Source organism: Oncorhynchus kisutch, linkage group LG14, assembly GCF_002021735.2.
Source record: "Oncorhynchus kisutch isolate 150728-3 linkage group LG14, Okis_V2, whole genome shotgun sequence".
Lineage (NCBI taxonomy): Eukaryota > Metazoa > Chordata > Actinopteri > Salmoniformes > Salmonidae > Oncorhynchus > Oncorhynchus kisutch.
Genome location: NC_034187.2, coordinates 58083054 through 58099941, shown reverse-complemented (window position 1 = coordinate 58099941; position 16888 = coordinate 58083054). Strand labels below are relative to the sequence as shown.

General features: G+C 43.6%; 1 protein-coding gene across 1 annotated transcript in view; it reads right to left on the bottom strand.

Moving 5' to 3' along the window:
• The window catches only part of LOC109875852 (synaptotagmin-11-like), a 35592-nt gene extending 24071 nt beyond the window's left edge, over positions 1-11521 (bottom strand). Inside the window, exon 1 of the mRNA XM_020468277.2 lies at positions 11134-11521. Coding sequence (XP_020323866.1) covers positions 11134-11167 — 34 coding nt within the window. The 5' untranslated portion in view covers positions 11168-11521. The remainder of the gene's footprint in view (positions 1-11133) is intronic.
• Between the last annotated feature and the right edge of the window lie 5367 nt (positions 11522-16888).

Below are 16888 nucleotides of genomic sequence, written 5' to 3'. Positions count from 1 at the left end.
GTGTGGTGTCAGGAAAATAACCTCACACTCAACGTCAACAAAACAAAAGGAGATGATTGTGGACTTCAGGAAACAGCAGAGGGAGCACCCCCCTATCCACATCGATGGGACAGTAGTGGAGAGGGTAGAAAGTTAAGGTCCCCGGCGTACACATCACAGACAAACTGAATTGGTCCACCCACACAGACAGCGTTGTGAAGAAGGCGCAGCAGCAAACAAACTTATACAGATGCACAATGGAGAGCATCCTGTCGGGCTGTATCGCCGCCTGGTACGGCAACTGCTCTGCACACAACCGTAAGGCTCTCCAGAGGGTATTGAGGTCTGCACAACGCATCACCGGGGACAAATTACCTGCCCTTCAGGACACCTACACCACCCGATGTCACAGGAAGACCATAAAGATCATCAAGGACAACAACCAATCGAGCCACTGCCTGTTCACCCTGCTATCATCCAGAAGGCAGGCGAGGTTAGTACAGGTGCATCAAAGCAGGGACCGAGAGACTGAAAAACAGTTTCTATCTCAAGGCCATCAGACTGTTAAACAGCCACCACTAACATTGAGTGGCTGCTGCCAACATACTGACTCAACTCCAGCCACTTCAATAATGGGAATTGATTGTATCACTAGCCACTTTAAACATTGCCACTTAATATAATGTTTACATACCCTACATTACTCATCTCATATGTATATACTGTACTCTATACCATCTACTGCATCTTGCCATCTTTATGTAATACATGTATCACTAGCCACTTTAAACTATGCCACTTTATGTTTATATACCCTACATTACTCATCCCATATGTATATACTGTACTCTATACCATCTACTGCATCTTGCCATCTTTATGTAATACATGTATCACTAGCCTCTTTAAACTATGCCACTTTTATGTTTACATACCCTACATTACTCATCCCATATGTATATACTGTACTCGATGCCATCTACTGCATCTTGCCTATGCCGTTCTGTACCATCACTCATTCATATATCTTTATGTACATATTCTTATCCCTTTACACTTGTGTGTATAAGGTAGTAGTTGTGGAATTGTTAGGTTAGATTACTCATTGGTTATTACTGCATTGTCGGAACTAGAAGAACAAGCATTAACATCTCCTAACCATGTGTAGGTGGCAAATAAAATCTGATTTGATTCAGATTCACAACTGCAGTCTGCCAAGCCACCTTCTTTGGTTACAATCTGTGACTGGGGCCCAAAATCAACCTCAGTGGTCAGGAACAACTACACATAGTCACATTTGCTGAAGGTTACCTAACTCTGTTATAAAGCAAAGATGACAGAGGCCCCAGCTATTGACTACAATAATTCTGCGTGAGATTTTCTCTTGGAAAATGATAGTAAAGGAAGAGAACTTAAAATTGTACTATCAAAAACCAAAAGGTTTCAGCATAGCAGCCTTCATTAGCCGTCATGCACCTTGGCTGAAATTAGTAGCCTGGTAAAACCAGACTGAACACAGCTCTTACAGCTCTCTTGAGTGCAGCATTCAGTCTGGTTTGACCAGGCTAGAACTGGACTGGATGACCCCAGATGGTTGAAGCTGCAGGCAGCCACACCCCGGGCCACCAGTAAGCTGCATGTGCAGGGATTTAGCTTTCGTTTTAGCGGCCAATATTCATATCCAGCAGTGAAGTCAGCTGGAGGGGCTTAGCAACAGTGCTGGAGGCAAAAATTGGGTCAGGGTTAGCAGGCACTTGTCCAGTTGTGTGACAGACAGGAGGATTTTAACAGCTTGACAAGCCAGACAGAAAAACTAAAATGGCCATGAAATGAAGGTGGCAAACACGGTTACTTGAGGATAAGAATCGGGGTAGAATTCAAAGGTAACAGGAAGAGAGAGGGAAATGGGCAGGAGAGAAAGGGGAGAAGAAATGGTGAATGAAAGAGAGAGAGAGAGTCAGGAAATGCGGTATGAATGAGTGGTGACTTTGGCTGCTAACGGAGAGACAACCAGTGAGACAAAGGATCCATAGCTCGGGCCCAGACGGAGAGTCGAGAGCAAGCGTGCCAGACAAACAGACTTTTGGGACATTTCTGAAGAGTGACAGTCACTTCCATGCCGGCCTTGGGAATTCAGAACAGCAGACACTTGTCTGCGTACCGCAGGGCATACCTCACGGCTAAACCATTTAGTCATTTTATCGTCAATAAAATCAGTTACTGGCATCTTTCCCTTTTCTCTTTCTCCTTTTCCTCCCAGAGGCAATGTTTTACCTTTTCCCACCCTCTATTTCTTAATCTCTCTCTTCCTCTCATCCACTCACTGTATCTCCATAGTGTCTACAGTAGCTGCCCACACCCACTCACTCCCCCTCTAGACAAAGACTCGACCACCCCCCCAACACCATTGATCATTGTGACCCCAGTGGGGCATTTTTTGGAGAGTCTTTAAAGCACAGCTGTGAAGCTCCCGTTGCCTAGACACATCCCCTGAGAGACAGACACAGAGAGACAGACACAGACCAAAATGGTCAAGGTCTAAATGAAATAAAACCTTGAGTGAGTTCACATCTCGATAGCAATACTGAAGGCGAAATCCAGGATTTCAAAAGGAACAAAATGCGTGAAAGGACAGGTGTGTGTACACGTGTCTGTGCAAACGCAGGAGGCGTCCATTATTAATAGACTGCAGTAAATTGTTAATCACGAGCAATGATTCTAATGTCTGATTCATACGTGAGGAGGCGAGCGGGGAAGTGTGGGACTGTGGAGGAATACGGTAAGTGTCTCGTCCTGACCTTAGTTACTTTTTTATGTCTCTATTTTAGTTTGGTCAGGGCATGAGTTGGGGTGGGCATTCTATGTTTTGTGTTCTGTTTTCCATTTCTATGTGTTTGGCCTGGTATGGTTCCCAATCAGAGGCAGCTGTCAATCATTGTCTCTGATTGAGAACCATACTTAGGCATCCTGTTTTTCCCACTTGAGTTGTGGGTAGTTGTTATCGGTCTCTGTGTCTCTACCAGACAGGACTGTTTCGGTTGTGCTTTTGTTTACTTTGTGTTTCAGTGTTCAGTTATCGAATAAATCTAACATGGACACTTACCATGCTGCATCTTGGTCCTCTCCTTCCAACAGCCGTTACAGAACTACCCACCAAAAAAGGACCAAGCAGCGTGGTCACCAGGAGCAGCGTGGAATGGACTCATGGACATGGGAGGGCATTCTGGACGGGAAGGGTTCCTACACATGTGAGGAGATCCTGGCTGGAAGGGATCGCCTCGCATGGGAACAGGTGGAGGCAGCCAGGAGAGCGGAGGTAGCAGGTAAAGGGAGCCAGCGCTTTGAGGGAACACGGCTGGCAAGAAAGCCGGAGAGGCAGCCCCAAAAATGTATTGGGGGGGGGGACACGGGGAGTGTGGCTAAGTCAGGTAGGAGACCTGAGCCAAATCCCAGTGCTTACCGTGGCGAGAGGTTGACCGGGCAGGCACTGTGTTATGCCGTAAGGCGCGCGCACGGTGTCCCCAGTGTGCAGGCATAGCCCGGTGCGCTACATCGCAGCTCCTCGTATCGGCCGGGCTAGAGTGGGCATCGAGCCAGGAGCTATGAAGCCGGCTCAGCGCATCTGGTCTCCAGTGCGTCTCCTCAGCCCGGGGTATATGGCACCAGCCCTACGCACGGTGTCCTCGGTTCACCAGCACAGCCCAGTGCGGTCTGTTCCACCCCGCCGCACTTGCCGGGCTTCGGGGAGTATCCAGCCAGGACAGGTTGTGCAGGCTCGGTGCTCGAGACCTCCAGTGTGCCTCCACGGTCCGGTCCATCCGGTGCCTCTTCCAGGCCTCCGGTGGCAGCCCCACGCACCAGGCTGTCTCTCAGTCTCCTCCCTCCAGCTACTCCCTCCTGTCCAGCGCTTCCAGAGTCTGGGGCGGTGTGTCACAGATACACATATATTGATAGCAAAGGGTTTAAACACTGTTTCCCATGCTTGTTCAATGAACCATAAACAATTATTGAACATGCACCTGTGGGTCGGTCATTAAGACACTAACAGCTTACAGACAGTAGGCAATTAAGGTCCCAGTTATGAAAACTTAGGACACTAAAGAGGCCTTTCTACTGACTCTGAAAAACACCAAAAGAAAGATGCCCAGGGTCCCTGCTCATCTGTGTGAACGTGCCTTAGGCATGCTGCAAAGAGTCATAAGGACTGCAGATGTGGCCAGGGTAATACATTGCAATGTCCATACTGTGAGACGCCTAAGATAGCGTTACAGGGAGACAGGATGGACAGCTGATTGTCCTCGCAATGGCAGACCACGTGTAACAACACCTGCACAGGATCGGTACATCCGAACATCACACCTACGGGACAGGTACAGGATGGCAACAACAACTGCCCGAGTTACACCAGGAATGCAAAATCACTCCATCAGTGCTCAGACTGTCCGCAAGAGGCTGAGAGAGGCTGGACTGAGGGCTTGTAGGCCTGTTGTAAGGCAGGTCCTCACCGGCAACAACGTCGCCTATGGGCACAAACCCACCGTCGCTGGACCAGACAGGGTCACAGTTTTGTCTCACCAGGGGTGATGCTCGGATTTGCATTTACCGTCGAAGGAATGAGCGTTACACAGAGGCCTGTACTCTGGAGTGGGATTGATTTGGAGGTGGAGGGTCCGTCATGGTCTGAGGCGGTGTGTCACAGCATCATCGGATTGAGCTTGTTGTCATTGCAGGCAATCTCAACACTGCATTACAGGGAAGACATCCTCCTCCCTCATGTGGTATCCTTCCTGCAGGCTCATCCTGACATGACCCTCCAGCATGACAATGCCACCAGCTATACTGCTCGTTCTGTGTGATTTCCTGTAAGACAGGTATGTCCGTGTTCTGCCATGGCCAGCGAAGAGCCGGATCTCAATCCCATTGAGCACGTCAGGGACCTGTTGGATCGGAGGTTGAGGGCTAGGGCCATTCCCCCCAGAAATGTCTGAGAACTTGCAGGTGCCTTGGTGGAAGAGTGGGATAACATCTAACAGCAAGAACTGCAAATCTGGTGCAGTCCATGAGGAGGAGATGCACTGCAGTACTTAGTATCTGGTGTGGCCACCAGCTGCATTGACTGTTACTTTTGATTTTGACCCCCCCCCCTTTGTTCAGGGACACATTATTCAATTTCTGTTCGTCACATGTCTGTGGAATTTATTCAGTTCATGTCTCAGTTGTTGAATCTTGTTATGTTCATACAAATATTTACACGTTTAGTTTGCTGAAAATAAACACAGTTGAAAGTGAGAGGACGTTTATTTTTTTGCTGAGTTTACTTTATGAATGCATTGTCACAAATCAACGTGCAGTTTCTAGCCAACTAGCCTGCTAATATTAGCTTTACCAGCCTGCTAACATTACCTTAGCACTGAATCAGTCAGCCATTAACATTTTAGTCATTTAGCGGACGCTCTTATCCAGAGCGACTTACAGAAGCAATTAGGGTAAGTGCTTTGCTCAAGGGCAGATGGTCCAATTTTTCACCTAGTTGGCTCAGGGATTTGAACCAACGCTCTTAACCGCTAGGCTACCTGCAAAATAGATAGCACGCAAGCGCTAAGCTATCTGCATTCTGAGGTGGGAAAAGTTACAAAACTCACGTAGCCTACTTAACAGAGAACATGCCAAAAGTTGACAAAACAAAAAGGAGAACAGACGAGGTACTACACCGTTAGTGCAAGCAGGTATGATTTTCGCTTTCATTGAGACCACAGCAATAAAGCACCAGAGCCTGCTGTGCTGAAGTGTTTCCACTAGATAACACAGCCAAAAAGACTGTGACTAGCATGAGGTGTGGCTAACGTTAACCAGCTTGAGCTAGCTAGCTTAAACTCTGTAGCACAAAGTAGATCCTCCATATGACGTTGAGGGTACTTTAGAAGTTATCCGGAAATAAGTCAATAAATATGAAACAACCAGAGTTGCTAAATTCCTGGAACTTTCAACAAATTCCCTTGTTTTCCAGAAATTGTGGTTGGAGGATTCCAGGATTTTCTGCTTATTCTCTCCTGATTCCAGAAATCTCCAACCGGGATTTCGGGAAAACCAGGGAATTTATTGAAAGTTTCCCGAATTTTGCAACCCTAGTAATAACCCAAAAACATTACTATGTTTGTACTTATAGGTAACCAGGTCGTGACTACAACTAAGTTACTAAGTCTTTGACCACACTGTGTTGTTACATTGTTGAGTAAAAACTCATGTTTCCTACCCTTTAAGTGGCAAACCGTCCCGCTCAGGAGTGACCGCTAACTTCCTGAAAGGTGACGTCAAGGTGCATGGAAACATTACATTCTGAAGTACCTCCACTACACAGAGTCATGTGTCTCAAGAATTTTTCAAATAACCCAATCGTTTTTGTAAGCAATCTCTTTTCGCTCTTACACGTACAACATATGTCACACAGTAAGACATTAACAAAGACGAAACATCTAAACATCCATCTCCCCTACTGCCATCAACACGCCGAGGTAAATCACTGCTGCTCAGCTTCACATGACTAAGCTAAAAGACTATCTAAACCACCTTTCACACAACGTTAGCTTCCTCGGTGTGTGTTTCTTCATCCTGAAATCTCAGTGAACATGAGTAATACAGACAGACATCTTGTCCCGAGGTGGATTGTGCTGTATTTCACCACTGGGTGAGAAAGGGGCTTGTCACTCTGACACCAGTCACTATGGCATTAAATCACAAGCACTGTTCCGGCTAGGCCGGACACACTGCAGAGAGAAGGTACAGAGAGAGATGGAGGGAGGGAGAGAGGTGAGGAGGGTAGGACTGTGTGTCACTGTCAGCTCACCCCTTAATCCAGGCTAGTCTGCCTCAGTGAGACATGTACCCCCAAAGAGACAAAGAAAGGCAATAACATAAGGGTACTGTGCTCCCGAGTGGCGCAGCAGTCGAACATGCTGACCACACCGCTCGCAACTTTACACATACGTGCTAGTCAATCATTGCACCCACACTGCTCGCTCGCCTCAGTGAGCGTCTGTGTGGCCAGGTGCCAAAATAGAAATAGGTTCTATTTGTGAGGCTCAATGCGCTGCAAGTCTGCCCTCTCCCATCTCCTCATTGGTTTTAAAGATCATATACCCATGTGCCATCTCCTCATTGGTGTTTAGGAGCATATACCCACATGGGTGATTGAAAAATGAACTGACGTCTACACGCCAGTCGGATGTAGTAATGCACCATAAAGTTGGTTGCCAACCGCCTTATAAAGTCCAAAGAATTAAAAAAGAAGCCTGAGGAAGGAGGAGAGATGTCGAGAAAGGAATTAGGTTTACCGTTTTATCTGTGGATTAATTGTCGGAGTAGAGGACCTTGTGCATTTCAGGTAAAATAACAACCCAATGTTTATATCCCAGGACAACAGCAAGCTAGCTAGCTAAATTGCCATATATGTTTAATGCTTTTCGACCAGTCTCCAAATTAATAGAATTGGTTCAGTGTTTGTTTTGATATTTCAACCTGCATGTCATGATCGTGTTTGGTGTGGGGGTACAAAATCAACATGCGCACGATCGCGCATGCACGCATCCAGTTTGGTCAGCATGTAAGGCACTGCATCTCAGTGCCAGAGGCGTCACTAGAGACCCTGGTTCAATCCTGGGCTGTATCACAACCGGCCGTGATCGGGAGTCCTATAGGGCACAATTGGCCCAGCATCGTCTGGGATAGGGGAGGGTTTGGCCGGGGTAGGCCATCATTGTAAATAAGAATTTGTTCTTAACCGACTTGCCTAGTTAAATGAAGGTTAAATAAAACAATTAAATGCCAAATAAGTACACCAATAAGAATGAGATTCTTCAAAGTAGCCACCCTTTGCTTTGATGACAGCTTTGCGCACTCTTGGCATTCTCTCAACCAGCTTCATGAGGTAGTCACCTGGAATGCATTTTAATTAGCATGTGTGCCTTATTAAAAGATCAGTTGTGGAATTCCTTTCCTTCTTAATGCATTTGGGCCAATCGGTTGTGTTGTGACAAGGTAGGGGTGGTACACAGAAGATAGACCTATTTGGTAAAATACCAAGTCCATATTATGGCAAGAACAGCTCAAATAAGCAAAGAGAAATGAAAGTCCATCATTGCTTTAAGACATGAAGGTCAGTCAATCCGGAAAAGTGCAGTTGCAAAAACCATCAAGCGCTATGATGAAACTGGCTCACACGAGGAACGCCACAGAAAAGGAAGACCCAGAGTTACCTCTGCTGCAGAAGATAAGTTAATTAGTGTTACCAGCCTCAGAAATCGGCAATAAACTGCACCTCAGATTGACTTCAAAGAGTTCAAGTAACAGACACATCTCAACATCAAATGTTCAGAGGAGACTGCGTGAATCAGGACTTCATGGTCAAAGAAACCACTACTAAAGGACACCAATAAGAAGAAGAGACTTGCTTGGGCTAATAAATACAAGCAATGGACATTATCCAGGTGGAAATCTATCCTTTGGTCTGATGAGTCCAAATTGAGATTTTTGGTTCCAACCGCTGTGTCTTTGTGAGACGCAGAGTAGGTGAACGGATGATTTCCGCATGTGTGGGTTCCACCGTGAAGCATGGAGGAGATGGTGGGATGGTGTGTGGGTGCTTTGCTGGTAACACTGCCAGTGATTTACTTAGAATTCAAGGCACACTTAACCAGCATGGCTACCACAGCATTCTGCAGCGATACGCCATCCCATCTGGTTTTCGCTTAGTGGGACTATCATTTGTTTTTCCACACGGCAATGACCCAACACACCTCCAGGCAGTGTAAGGGCTATTTGACCAAGAAGGAGAGTGATGGAGTGCTACATCAGATGACCTGGCCTCCACAATTACCCGACCTTAACCCAATTGATATGGTTTGGAATGAGTTGGCCCGCAGAGTGAAGGAAAAGCAGCCACCAAGTGCTCAGCATATGTGGAAACTCCTTCAAGACTGCTGTTGGGAAAGCATTCCAAGTGAAGCTGGTTGAGAGAGTACCAAGAGTGTTCAAAGCTGTCATCCACACAAAGGCTGGCTCCTTTGAAAAATCTCAAATATCAAATATATTTAGATTTTTTAACACTTTTTTGGTTACTACATGATTCCATGTGTTATTTCATAGTTTTGATTTCTTCACTATTATTCTACAATGTAGAAAGTAGTTTAAAAAAACAAAAAAACATCCTTGAATGAGTAGGTGCGTCCAAACTTTTGACTGGTACTGTGTGTGTGTGTGTGTATATATATTCTCATGAATTTGATTATATAATCTTGAAGCCTATTCAAAACAGTATGGGACTGGATACGGAAGTGAAGCAGAAGGGGTCATCACTTTCATATTATCTTTTCCAGAACAGTTACTGCAAGTATAGGGGATGCATAACCAGGCCAGCTCAGTACAACTTGTTTTGGCTCAGCTCAGTAGTGTGAAAATCCTTAAGGTGGGGTAAACTGCAGCTGTTCCCTCCAGCTTTGGCACTGGGCTGAACTCTGAGGGGAAATCCACCCATGAATCAAAACAAAAGCAATGAAAGTTGCTCTGGGAGATAGCTATCTGTTAAGGAGAGGAATTATGCTAATATGAATTTAACAATGCAGATAAATTGATAATCAAGAGATGATATAACAGAGAGTCCTTTTGTTGGTGTAATTAGACCCCACGCCCTCACTGAGGAGCTGCTCCAACACTCCAGACACAAACAAACAACATTAGCGCCTCTACCCTTCACTGCACACACAAAACAATCTCTACAGGAGGTCATTTATTTTCATAGACAATTCGGTTTGGAAAAGAGGAGGAGAGTTTGAATGTGTCTTACTGATTTTGTCAATGTGATGTGTCTCATCCTGTCCTGTTAGTTGTCTGCACTGGTTGTTGTGTAATCGATTGTTGAGTAATTGTAGGTGTAAACCATATATTTATACAGTAGGCTAAATATATGCATGACTGGGTGTAGTTAGTTTTTGAAATCTTTGTCCACTCATTCTCTTAATAATAACATATTCTGCCCAGAGTTAAGCCCCATAGTTAATGCTTTAACTCTGACATGGGAGCATGGTGCACTCGGCTATTGGCAAAACATCCATCAATGCTTCCCACCATCCCACGGTGACTTAACTAGATTACAATGACCACGCAAATTAATTGCCCAGCGAGTGAGGTTTTTGGGCAGAAGTGAGAGACCACCATCCACCCTGCCCAAATGTTCTGTTACGCTATGGACAAAGGGTCCAGTTCAGGAATTCGGATAGATATTCTTTCAAATAAGAGAAGACCGGGCAGTCGTGCACAGTTGATGCCAAGCCTCAAGAATAGATTGAACGTCATCATCCTCTCTAACCCACACGCAGTCAAAAGCCATTCGAGAAGGATGGAGAAGTGCCTTCCAAACGGGTCTCACCTTTAACAATAAACCTGTACCGCACACGAGATTAACCAGAAGTCAATATATATTGGTTTATATATAAATGTCAAAAGGCACATTTTCATTCAGTCCATATCCCCTGCCCACATTCCTCCTACAAGACAAAATATGACGAAGCAATAGTGGCTACCGCCGGAAACTAACGCCCGCATGACCACACATTTTCATATATAGGCCTATTTGTAATCCCAACAAATTAAACATAGACAACAGGCCTATGCTCAGTTTTAAAATGATAAGAATCGTTGACACTGTCGAGGACTTGATAGGTCTGTGTTCTCCCCTCTGAACATTGTTGATTAAAAAAAATACATACTCCCTAAATCCACATAGTTTAAAGAGGCTTCCCATATTCTAGGGGTCTTTTTTATGTCTTCCTGCTATTGGTTCAAAGCGACTGTATTTAATTATCAGAATAACAAAACTGTAGGAAATAAGACTCACAAGAAGGAATCAACAATGTAGGCTACACGTCACTCGTGTCGTTTTAAATGTTAAATCGACGTGTGCCATTTAATTTCAAACATTAAATGAATTGAATATAGTACAAAAAAACGAGACTAAACAACGAATGTAGCCCCTGGAGTCTTTCAGCCTTGTTAGGCCAACAAGACACCATTTAGAATCTGAGAACCTGAGAAACACTCGCCTAAAACAGTTGTCTGGCATGTTATTTATCATGAGGAAAAACATTTAATAAGATGTCTTACCATATGCTGGTCTTAAATTGGTTATCTCAGCCATTTTGGGGTTCAAAAGGCTGTTGTCCCCCCCCAAAAAAATTAAAATAACAAATTAAACTCGCAGACTTCTAATTTATTTCCATTAATGATATTGTCCCTACGCTTTTTCTTTAGGTCAGTAGGCTATATCAGCCGGGCGATGAGGCGACGATGTTTGACGGTCGGATTTTCCTCAGTCCGAAATTATTGTTGTGATTCAGTGGCTTCTCAAGGATGCTCTCGCAATTGCGCTTGCTTCAGCACACTCCTGTCTCGAGCTCAAGTCGGGTGCGGTTGCTGAGCAAGACGGCAACAACCAGCCTTGAGGACCCCCCCCTGACAACCGTGCGTTTAAGGGAGAATGTTCTTGATTCCTCGAATGCTCTCTTCTCGCCTCTTTAACAAAACCCATTGGATGAGAAGGTCAGAGGGGCGGGACCTCTGACCTTCTCATCCAATGGGTTTTGTTAAAGAGGCAAAAGATAGGATTTAAGGAATCAAGGAAACTCAAATGAGATTCTCCCTTGGAAATGTCTGGTTGCGAGATCCAATCATATCACCCTTTGCTACCACGAAGTTACCGAGAATTGCCCTCACCAACCAACCAGAGACAGCAACGCTACCAAGAATTGGCGAATGAGAACAAAGCAGTGGCATTGGCCAATGGGGATAGGGCTAGGGCAGGACACAGAAAAGGAGCATCTGTCCTATAACTTTTTTTTTGGACTAGTGAAATACAACTTTTTCACAGCATAGTAACCAACTTGGAAAAAATTTATTGATAAGTTGACATACTTTTATTTTTAACCCCTACAGATGTCGAATCTTAACTTGATTACTCTTTTGCCACTGAGAATTTTCGTGTTGCGTCAGGAAATTCAAATGAGCCTCATGATTAGTTGACTACAACTCAGCGTTCAACACCATAGTGCCCACGAAGCTCATCACTAAGCTAAGGACCCTGGGACAAAACAACTCCCTCTGTAACTGGATCCTGGACTTCCTAACAGGCCACCCCCAGGTGGTAAGGGTTGGCAACAACACATCTGCCATGCTGATCCTCAACACTTGGGCCCTTCAGGGGTGTGTACTTAGTCCCCTCCTGTACTCCCTGTTCACCCACGACTGCGTGGCCAAACACGACTCCAACACCATCATTAAGTTTGCTGATGACACAACAGTGGTAGGCCTGATCACCGACAACGATGAGACAGCCTATAGGAAGGATAAGTCTTTGATATTTATTAACAATCCAAAAGAGGTAGGCAAGAGAATGGTCTTGGACAGGCAAAAAGGTCAAAACCAGTTCAGAGTCCAGGAGGTACAGAGTGGCAGGCAGGCTCGAGGTCAGGCAGGCAGGAATGGAGTCCAGAAAACAGGCAAGGGTCAAAACCGGGAGGACTAGTAAAAGAGAAATAGAAAGCAGGAGCACGGGAAAACACGCTGGTTGACTTGAAAACATGAAAACAGATGAACTGGCACAGAGAGACTGGAAACATAGGGATAAATACACTGGGGGAAAAAGCGACACCTGGGGGGGGTGGAGACAAACACAAGAAACAGGTGAAACAGATCAGGGCGTGACAGGTTCACATACTTTTTCCAATCTACACATTGAATTTTTAATTTATGAATTCAATATAGACAAGACTGATGGTTCCGGCATCTGATGGTCATGGTGCTTTCAAGACAACTGGGAATTCAGAAAAAAACGAAATCAAATCATGATGTTACTGAACTTCAGGTTGGAAAGTCGGAGCTCTAGAAAGATGCCAGAGTTTCCGAGTTTGATTACTTTTCCCTAGTCAGATCTCGTTTTTTTTTCTCAGTTCCCATTTGTATTGGACGCACTGAAGGCGGAGATTTCCGAGTTCCGAGGTGTTTTTAACACGGCATTAGTCTCAGCAGAGACAAATTCCTGTTGTTCCTATGACCAGAGAAAGTGAACTACTCCTAACACGACGAGCTGCTAATAATAATATCAATACACTTGTCTACTCATTCATTGCAGCTGCAACAGGAGTGGAAGTAGAGAAGCGCGTTTTATGTTTGTAATAGCGTTGAATAAAAACTGTGTTGATAGTTCTGGATAAAACGTAGACATGAACTCACTCATAAAAACAGCAGCACTTTGCTGTATTCTTTGACAGCCTCTCTCTCTGATCATGGTTTTAAACGTTATGAAATCTCATGCAGGCTTGTATCTAATTTTGCTGTGGCCGGAGTCGTGGATGCTGTAGAGAGGCACGGTGATTTAAGCTATCCGATTGTCCAGCACAGTAGACGCAGTCGATTTAGCAGATCTCCCAGTTCGTCGGGTAGGCAGAGTTTTTATTTTCAGACAAATGAAATGTTCAAAATGCGAACAGTTTGCCTACTTGGTGTGCAGGGTTTCTGAATCAAGTGCAGCTACCTTCAACAGTGCAACACGAAAAAAAAGAGCGCAAGCCTTCATGCTTGTATCGTTGGCTTTTCTATAAAAATGTCTGGCTTCAGGATTAGTCAGAAACATTTATTCCAGTGCCAAAATGGACTAAAAAGTGTAAATTGACTAATGTTGGGCATAAATCAGTATATTCCAAAATAGAGATGTGAGATTTGTGAGCCAATGCTAACTAGTATTAGCGCAATGAAAACCATAGACTTGCGCTAACGCTGGTTAGGAATTTGCGCATCCTTCAAACGGCACGCAGAGACATAAAAATGGTATCCACGATTTCATCTAACTATGGGGAAGAACATAAAGGGCCTCATTACCAAAATCCCAAAGTATCCCTTTAACCACCATAATGTCGATCTTGTCGCTGTAACTTATTACATTGTATCATGTTGTTGTTATTAGGTTGACGTTTGGTGTGATCTGAGCCTTGATGCTTCAGTGATGATGGTAAACTTATATGGAATTCTGTTAAAGACTCCAACCACCCAAACCATATACTATTTTCTCTGCTGCCGCACGGCAAGAGGTACCGTGCATCAAGTCTGACACCAACTGGCTATTGAACAGCTTCTATCCCCAAGCAATACGACTGATAAATAGCTAATAAAATAGCTACACGGACTATCTTATCGACCTTTTTATTTCAATTTCTCTATGCACACTCACACACACTGTCACTCCAACACCTAAACAAAAACTCACTCCACCATTTGCTCACTCACACATAATATGCACATACAATTACAATGACTCTACACACCCTCACTCCAGTATCCCTGCACATTGTAAATATGGTATTGGAACTTACTTAAAAATATATATTTCCTGTATATGGTATGATTACTTACTTACTTAGTGTATTTCAAATTTCTTATTCTTATTTCTCATGTTTTATCTATGAATACCTTGTCATTGATTATTGCATTGAGTTTGCAAGAAAGACATTTCACAGTACTTGTTGTGCATGTGACATTAAAACTTGACATGAAAGAGCATGGAATCAACACTAGGTCATAAGTATTTTATACTTTGGGATGATTTTGGCATGAAGCGCAAAAATGCTAATATGGGCACCATTGACTAATATAGGCTGGCCTATATTATGCATAACGCACAATATAATGAATAGGATGTGGAAAAGAGGAGGTTGGTGGGAGGAGCTATAGGAGCTATAGGCTCATTATAATAGCTGGAATAGAATAATTGGAACGGTATCAAACACACGGAAACCACTTCTGACTCTGTTCCATTCCAGCCATTACAATGAGCCCGTCATCCTATAGCTCCTCCCAACAGCATCCTCTGATATACAGTTAATGATAGATAGCCTAAGTAACTGAAAGATTAGGCAACATATGGTGTTTTTTTCCCAATCTGTCATCATTCCTGCCACTACTCAAAGGGAATAGGTATGACTGACTTACAGTGGCTCTAGAAACTATTCAGACCTCTTGACTTCCACATATTGTTGTGTTACAGCCCGAATTCAAAATGGATTACACACATTTTTGTCCACCCTTCTACACACAATACCCCATAATGACAAAGTGAAAACATGTTTTTAGACATTTTTGCAAATGTATTGAAAATTAAACACTGAAATATCTCATTACACAAGTATTCACACCACATGTTAGAATCACCTTTGTGGTGACATCTTTCTGGGTAAGTCTCTAAGCTTTGCACACCTGGATAGTACAATTTTTGCCCATTATTCTTTAAAATTCTTCAAGCTCTGTCAAATTGGTTGTTGATCATTGCTAGATAACCATTTTCAAGTCTTGCCATAGATTTCCAAGCAGATTTAAGTCAAAACTGTATTTTGGCCACTTGGGAACATTCACTGTCTTCTTGGTAAGCAGCTCCAGTGTAGATTTGGCATTGTGTTTTAGGTTATTTTCCTGCTGAAAGGTGAATTCATCTCCCCAGTGTCTGGTGGAAAGCAGACTGAACCAGAATTTCCTCTAGCTCCATTCCATTCCATTTCTTTTTTTATCCTGAAAAACTCTCCCGTCCTTAATGATTACAAGCATACCCATAACATGATGTGGTCACCACTATGCTTAAAAATATGAGGATTGGTACTCAGTAATGTGTTGTATTGGATTTGCCCCAAACATGACAAACATTGCATTCTGGGCAAAAAGCCACATTTTTTGCTGTATTACTTTAGTGCCTTGTTGCAAACAGGATGCATGTTTTGGAATATTTGTATTCTGTACAGGCTTTCTTTTCACTCTGTCCATTTGGTTAGTATTGTGGAGTAACTACAATGTGATTAATCCATCCTCAGTTAAACTCTATAACTGTTTTAAAGTCACCATTGGCCTCATTGTGAAATCCCTGACCGGTTTCCTTCCTCTCCGGCAACTGAGTTAGGAAGGACACCTGTATCTTTGTAGTGACTGGGTGTATTGATACACCATCCAAAGTGTAATTAATAACTTCACCATGCTCAAAGGGATATCCAATATCTACTTTTAAAAAATTACATTTGCAAGACATTGGAAAACCTCCCTGGTCTTTGTGGTTAAAACTGTGTTTGAAATTCACTGCTCAACAGAGGGACCTTAAAGATTAAATGTAATGTATGTGTGGGGTAGAGAGATGAGGCTGTAACAACAAAATGTCAAGTCAACGGGTATGAATACTTTCTGAAGGCACTGTATGATAGAGAAAGTATGTCCTCCAGTGTTCAACCTGAGCAGTAGCAAGCCTATGGCCACTAGAATAATCGTCTCTCCTCAAAGCTGCTGTGTGGCGGAGATACAGCGACTGTGAGAAGAGACGACTCATTCTATTTGTTTGGGAAACGCTAATCTCACCTGCCAGACTTTACATTACTTTTATGGTAAATTCAGAGACATTTGTCTGGCTCTGTGAGATAAGAACAATTATTGGAGTAGCTGCAAAGCCAATATAACAATGCAATGACATGGTTAACAGTGTAACACTAACTGTGGAATAACATCCATCACAATCTTAAACCGCTTTTATAAGGGTATGAAGATCATATGACACACTTATGACTATTGTATAAAGGCAATTCAAACCTCATACTTTAAATGTCTTGTAGGAGAAGCCTTGCATACATAATGTGCAACATTAGCAGAAACCTTCACTCTGCCTTGGGGCAACGTTCCTTTTATCAGAAACTTTAACTCTGCCTCAGAGCAGTTTCCTCTACCAAATGTTTCCCACTGTAGATGAACATTTCAGAATTTGTACCCTAAGGACTTGAATACTGGAACTAAATTAACATGAAAAGTCAAACAGTGTCAAAAAGACAAAAAAAAGTTTGTA